General features: G+C 45.0%; 1 protein-coding gene across 2 annotated transcripts; it reads right to left on the bottom strand.

The window, feature by feature from the left end:
* Positions 1-893: 893 nt before the first annotated feature.
* prelp (proline/arginine-rich end leucine-rich repeat protein) lies at positions 894-6,853 on the bottom strand. Of its 2 annotated transcripts, XM_045691516.2 has the most exons (8): positions 6,599-6,715; positions 3,902-3,971; positions 3,087-3,522; positions 2,788-2,973; positions 2,443-2,600; positions 1,998-2,194; positions 1,678-1,756; positions 894-1,517 (listed from the first exon to the last, which is right to left on the bottom strand). In XM_045691516.2, exons 2-8 carry the CDS (start codon positions 3,952-3,954, stop codon positions 1,427-1,429), a joined length of 1,200 nt encoding a protein of 399 aa, XP_045547472.1. In that variant the 5' UTR covers positions 3,955-3,971; positions 6,599-6,715; the 3' UTR covers positions 894-1,426. The 2 variants fall into 2 exon arrangements, with proteins under 2 accessions (XP_045547472.1, XP_013987775.1); XM_014132300.3 differs by lacking the exon at positions 3,902-3,971 and having other exon boundaries at positions 6,599-6,853.
* Between the last annotated feature and the right edge of the window lie 346 nt (positions 6,854-7,199).

Below are 7,199 nucleotides of genomic sequence, written 5' to 3'. Positions count from 1 at the left end.
CGTGTTATTTCCAGGACTCCTGCTGGATTATCTGGTATTTCTTGGCATTTAATAGAATGTTATAGAACTTGGCAAAATATTATGGCTATGACACAACAGGAGAGAAGAAAAGTAATCTCTACTTCTGACTCTTCGGTAAAAAATGGCGTGAGTTCAATTTATTTTCGCTGGCGTGCCTTGAGAAACGTCATCTATTGCACACAGTATGTGGATAGGTGTGTGTCTATGCTTACCGTTTGTGAAAGGTGTTTGTGGTGGTTTACATTTGCAAACTTATAGAAATGATATTTTTCTCCTTTCCTTGTAATGTAGTCTGACCTACGTTTCAGGTAAGCAGGGATGGGCATGAAGCCCTCAATTTCGGCAGTCATTTTGACTGCACCCTTCTCAGTACAATGAATGGTCCGGTATGAATGTAAAACCTTTATGATACACATATGCATCGTCAACAAGGACTCACCCTTCCTTCCATTGTTATTTTCTGATGTAAACTGAACCTCTCAGGACTGCGTATGCGTGTTCTTCTCAAAATAGCTCTTTCTAAAAGATCAACTGTGTCATCATCCTGTGTATGTGTGTGTGTGTGTGTGCGCGCCTGTATGTTTATATATTCTGTACATACCGTATGGTTCGACAGACAGGCGGATATGGAGATAATAATCTGCTTCATATGGCAGGAATGGGTCTGCTAGGAACAGGGATGACAGGGATTATAGCAGGGCTGCCCAATTTTGCACACCTGATTCTATTTTTTAGCTGCTCAACAAGACCTTAACTTGCTGAACCAGGAACTCAGATGGATAGGAAGGATGTGGATAGGAAAAGATGCATGATTCAACTAGCTGAACCAGGAACTCAGATAGATAGGAATGATGTGGATAGGAAAGGATACGTGATTTGGCCAAGAGCATATTTTATTTATTTTATTTGTACACAACTGCTTTATACAAAAACAAGGATATAATTTTATATTTTTTATAAACAAAGTACCTCAAAAACACAGATTCCCCATGGGCATTTTAAACTACATGGTAGTAACTGCAGATACATCCATGCTTCAAAGACGTAGTCAATGCGACGGGTTGGTTCTTAGTTTTATAAATATTTGTTTAGACGAGTGAAATATTCCTGAAGTTGTCAAAGCTGTACAGCTAGCATTTTACTCAGGTTATTTGGCACCATTTCACCCATCTGAAATAGTAGTGTGTGTGTGTGCATGTGTGAGTGTATGTGCGTGTGACTGCGTATGGGCAAGCATGTCTGTTTGTGTCCGAGGCAGCGTGTGTGTGTCCGTGCGTGGCCTTGCGTACATCTGCGTAGGTTTGCTGCCATTTGCTGACTGTGTGTGAGTGCGCGTGTGTGCATGTATGTGTGTGTTTGTGTATGTGTATGCGTCCTGAAGCAGCCCCTGACTCCAGGCCTGGTTCTAGACAACGATGGACTTGAGGTGTCTGAAACACATGATGACATCTAGAGGGACAGGAGGACTCAGGTGGTTCCCATCCAGACGCAGGTACCTGGTGGGTGTCAATGAATCAATAAATCAATCAATCAAGCAAACAATCAAGCAATGAATTGATCGATTAATCATTCAATACAAAAATCTAAGACACAATTAATCAATCAGTCAATCAACCATGCCTATTGTGTTATGTACTGTATATGAAGTGTTATTACCTGAGCCTGGGCATCAGAGCCTCATCAGTCAGACTCTCAGAGGACAGACTAAATGGACACAGCTGGGTCCCATTAATACCTGACACAGGAACACACACACACACACACGCACACACATACACAAACAAGTTACTCACTCTCAATGCTGCCGTGGTTACGTTAGCTACTTATGGTTATACTGCCATTGTGTGTTACTCACTCGCGATGCTGTTATGATTGTGACGTGGTTGGAGTCATGATATGCGTTGTGTTACTCACTCTCATGATATGTGTTGTTGTCATGTTACGGACCTATTACAGTCTTATGTTTGGCTACTCACTCTCGATGCTGTTGTGGTTGAGGTGCAAGTGCTCCAGCTGGGAGTTGAACAGGGGGACGGAGGTGAGCTGGTTGTGGGCCAGGTGAAGGTCTAGCAGAGTGGATACGTTGAACACAGCCTTAGGGACTCCCTTATCACTCAGCTGGTTGTAGTTGAGCCTCACAAATGCCAGGTTGGAGAAGCCTTGGAAGTAGTCCCTGTATGGAGAAGACAAGCGGGTTTATTAGAGGTTTCTTACTTTAGCACCCTCGTGTATTATCAACGTTGTTGAAAAAAACGTTTGTATTCCAGGTGCATCGGGGATAGAGAGTTGAGCACAATGTCATTAATGATTTGCTGTATCTCACACCAATGTTTCGGGCTAATGGATCATGCGTGTGTGCGTATGTGTGAGCGTGTGTGTGTGCATGCCAGCCTCGTGCTCGCGTGCCCTGAGTGTGCTTACTTAGGGATGTTGTCAATGTTGTTCCTGTCCAGGAATAGCTGTGCGATGCCATTGGGGATGTTAGCTGGCATCTTCTTCAGGATGTTGTGGGCCAAGTTCAACTGAACCAGGTTCTTCAGGTCTTTAAACGTGTTCTTCCCCATGTCACTGTCACTCAACTAAACACAACAGAGGATACACAAAATGTGGGAGTGTGTGTTTATATGAATTTGTCTGTATGTTTCTACGTGCATGCATGCGCGTGTGTGTGTTTGCACATTTGTGAGTGTGATTGATTGATTGCACATGTGTGCGTGCCTGCATGTATGTGTGTTTGTGCTTGCTTGCATGGATGTGTGTGTGTACCTTGTTGTGGTGCAGGTCGAGCAGAGCGAGGTGCTCCATCTTGCCGAAGGCTCCAGAGGGGATCTTGGAGATCTGGTTGTGGCTGAGTCTGAGCTGCTCCAACCCAACTGGCAGGTCATCAGGAACCTCTTTCAGCTGGTTCCTCTCCATGTAGAGAAACAACAGACCAGGTACCTTCTCAAACACCTGAGAGAGACGGACAGACAGACATATAGCGAAAAAAAAACATGAATGAATATAACTGAATACATGACTAAATAAATCAAATACTTAAGAAATAAATCAAATAAAGCTCTCACCTGCTTATCCACTTTTTTGATGCGGTTGTTGGCCATGTTGACCCATCTCAGCTCTGTGGCATTGTTGAAGGGTTCCGCCGTTACCTCGGAGATGTAGTTGTTCTGCAGGTACAGGTAGTGTACTCTGGATGGGATCACAGGGACCGTACGGAGGTTCCGGTTCTCGCAATAGAGGGCATTGGGGAAGGAAGGGGGACAGAAACACTCCCGGGGACAGTCATTGAACATGGAAGGGGGGCCAAGGATGGGAGGGGGGAAGTCTGTGGGCTCCTGGGGTTCTGGTTCCTTAGGTGGCGGGGCAGGCTTAAAGGAGGGGCGCTTGGTGGGCTTTGGAGGCTTAGGAGGTTTCTTAGGCCGTGGTCTCTGTAAAAACACTGTCCCCATCAGGAGACAGAGCACCAGGGCAGTGTAGAGTCCCACACCTGTCTTCATTGTCCTGGATGGAAAGAGCGGATGAGGAGGAGAGAAAGAGGGGTGGAGGAGAGATATATATACTGTATGTATATATATATACTGTATGTAAGAAAATGTAAAACTAAAGGGGTAAGAAGGGGTAAGAAAAGGGTTATACCACATTTGACATTTGGTAAAGCACCAGATTTCAGGATATAATCCTTTATGCAGTATGACTGTGCTTCTAAATGATTTGTGATGCATCTACCGTTAGGTCTTCTATGTTATGAAGGCATCGTTATGCGCTAAATGTTATCATGTGGTGGATTGCTTGCTAGCAACCACTACTGTCATATTTTCCTCTAGCCTTTTGCAGGGATTAAGTAAGCAGCTTATATAAAGGCTGAGTTGAGTGAAGTGACCTGTTCAGGCGAAAGACGCAGACATGATTCTCATTCATGTCTGGGTAAAGCATTAGCTTTTCCTTTACAGCTGTTAAAAATAAGAGGGAGAAGGAGAGAGAGGAGGGTGAGAGAAAGAGAGAAAGGAGGGGATAGAGAGAGGGATAGAGAAGAGAGAGGAGTTAAAGAGGGAGGGAAGGGAAATGAGAGAGGATGAGAGAAGGAAAGAGAGGGGTACAGAGAGAGAAGTTAGAGAGGGAGGGGCGGAGAGGGAGAGAGGGATAAGGGAGTGAGAGGGTGAGAGGGTGAGAGAGAATGGGGAGGGAGAGAGGATGAGAGGGGGGTAAGTTAGAGAGTGGGAGAGACAGAGAGGGGTATAGAGGGGAGCTGAAGGATAAAGCCTCCATTGTGTGTGTTGGTCCAGAGAGAGTTTCTTCCTAACGAGGGGGAACAGAGGGGGCTGTATGGGATGGGCCGTAGGTCCAGAGCGGCTGGAGCTCTGAGACGGGCGGAGGGTTGGTTGTCTAACAGCATAGAGAGTCCCTCACTAGGAATCTCCATATACATCTCTTTCTCTCTCTCTTTCTCTCCCCCCTCTGTCTTTTTCTTACTTCTCTCTAGCAGTCGAACACACAGAAGCCCGCTGCAGATCAGAGGAAAACAGTCGTGGGTAATTAGTTTGTAGCTATTGACTGAGTCCTCAGGATACATATGGTTATTGTGACTCTGATCCAGGCATTTTTATGTCAAGCTTTCTACTGACTACTGGCAAAAAGACAAGGTGTTATGGGTCAGCATCTTACAACAGTGTGGGATGGACTGTGTGTTTCTATGCTTTGTTTGTCGTGAGAAAGCCTTCTGGCCAGTTCGATAAATATCTGAGAATATCATGAGTCATTAGACAACTATTCTCCCAGCCTAAGTATGTCCAGGCCAGGATAAACATCTCTGAACTTCCCTTCCTTTCAAACTAATCGTGCTCTCTGGCAAGGCCACTCAGGCCAGAGTGTGATTTCACTTTTCTTCTCTCAGTAGTCCAGAACCCCAACAGCCGTCATCAAGATGTCAGGACTTCAGTACAGAGTTAGGGCTGTTGTTAGACAACGAGCGAGATGACAGTCTGGAGTTCACCTATAGCATAGTCACAGCTAATCTGCGAGTTAGGGTTGTAAATCAACAAGAGATATATGTAGAGACAACACTCCAATACTCAGGGATCAGCACACCTGGGTCACAACTGTGTTAGAGTTGCCCACTTGCTCCATGTTCATCCAGGAAAAATTATAAGAATCCTTCAACTTTATTAACTTTTCCACTGTTGATTTAATTGAGGCACTATAAAATATCTCGGAAACGCTTTACTGCTCTCCCGGACAGCAGGGTTGGAAACTCTATTGAGATGAGATCTAAAGACGAGTCAGAAATGTGACTGGTAACACGTCAACTTTGCTGGGCTTTGACTCACCTAAAGCATTTTAAAGTCATGTTTTCTAACCACAACAACCCTGCAGGATTTAGCTCCATCCCAAGGCTGTGATGCCCCATTTGGAAAATACTGAGAAAGACAGAGGAGGGTCTGCAGACAAGCAAGGAACAACATTGGACTGTCTGCACTGTTAAGACTGCTTGAGATGGCAGGCAGATATATAGCCTGTCTGTCTAAACTTCTGGGTGAGCCATATTTTGAAGGAAATATTGCCAACTGTCAAATGAAAAACTTTCAGGTCTATTGGCAGAATGATGTAGATGCTTTATAGCAAGTATTAGACCGCAAATACATGTTGTTCGAACCACAATGATGCTATTTCACAATGTTCCCCATGCAGCCTGGATTCTTGTCAATAATGAATTCCATTGACAGAGTTTTATTGTTGTGTAAAAAAAACAGAGATCTAACCAAACCAGACCAGACCACAGCCCATTATGAAGGAATAAATGTTCCTGAGATGTTTCTGGAGATTTCAGAAAGCTTCTTCTCTATTTTCGAAGACATTGATCAACAAAAATCTGCATATAATTGTGACCTGACAATCCTAGAAGCTATACTTAGTCTAGACATGTGACATGTGGCAGAACAGACAGTTGCACAGAGAGACAGACATACGTCTTGACAGACACCAGGACAGTTGTCAAGCCCTATGTGATGTAAAGCATAGAGTTGTAGAGGGTAGAGTGATACAGTCTCGCCTGCCCCGGCCAAACACAGCACAGCAGTGTTTTCATAAGCCAGACTGTAAAAAATATCAACTTTGCTTTCTGTTCATTAGCCACCCAGTACAACCCTTCCATCAACTTGAAACAGGAAATCAACATGATTAGCTGAACAAAGGTGAAATGGATAGGTGTGTCACTATTTGTCTGAATGTCACAGAGCAGCAGCGTTCTACAATCTGCTTTGTGAGAGAACTTTAGCCGAAGCAACAAGCATTCCAGAAGCAACAAGCTTTCTAGATCAAGCTCTCTCTCTGAGAAGAGTTTTCAGTACCGCTCTCATTCAGCACCTCTATAGAAACACACACTGCCAGGCTCTGTTCACGTCCGCCTCTCTGCCAAGACATGCACGCACGTACACACACACTCCTCGTCCCCACATACCCCTCACATATTCTGAGAGACACACACTCTCTCCTGGCCTCACTTTGTTTACATTCTGTTATCAACTGTGTCACATCTATAAGCACCCCCCCTGGAGAAAAGAAACAACAAACATTGTCTTACCTGCCAATGGTACCTGCCCTCTTTTATCAAATCGAGTTTTCTGTCTCTCTGCTTTTTGTCTCTCCCACCCTTCTCTTACGCCTCCCTCTCTCTCCCCCTCTCTCCCTCCTTCTCTCCTTCTCAGTGGACAAACCTCCTATTGGGTTGGTTCCCTGGCTATCTTTCCCTCTGAAGGTCATAGTGTTTCCCCCTCTCCTCCACTCCCTCCCTCTCTCCAATCCTCTCGTCTACTCTCTCTCTCCCTCCTTCCCTCTCTCTCTGGCCCTCCACAGCACATTTAATCTCCACTCCTATCCTGTTGAAGGAGGATGTATTCTCACCAGACTCAATGTGTGTGTGTGTGTGTGTGTGTGTGTGTGTGTGTGTGTGTGTGTGTGTGTGTGTGTGTGTGTGTGTGTGTGTGTGTGTGTGTGTGTGTGTGTGTGTGTGTGTAAGTGTACTTGTGATCCGTGCGTGTGGGTGGGGGAGTGGGCAGGTGTCTGTGATAATATAAAAATTAGTTCTGACCCCCATAAAAGCCCTCTCCCATTTGGTCTCTCTCCCAGTCTCCCTCCCACCCACTCTCTCTATTGTTTGTTTATATAATGTATCAGCATACTGC

The sequence above is a fragment of the Salmo salar genome, chromosome 12 (assembly GCF_965601325.2).
Source record: "Salmo salar chromosome 12, fSalSal1, whole genome shotgun sequence".
NCBI lineage: Eukaryota > Metazoa > Chordata > Actinopteri > Salmoniformes > Salmonidae > Salmo > Salmo salar.
This window is presented reverse-complemented; position numbering and strand designations above follow the sequence as displayed.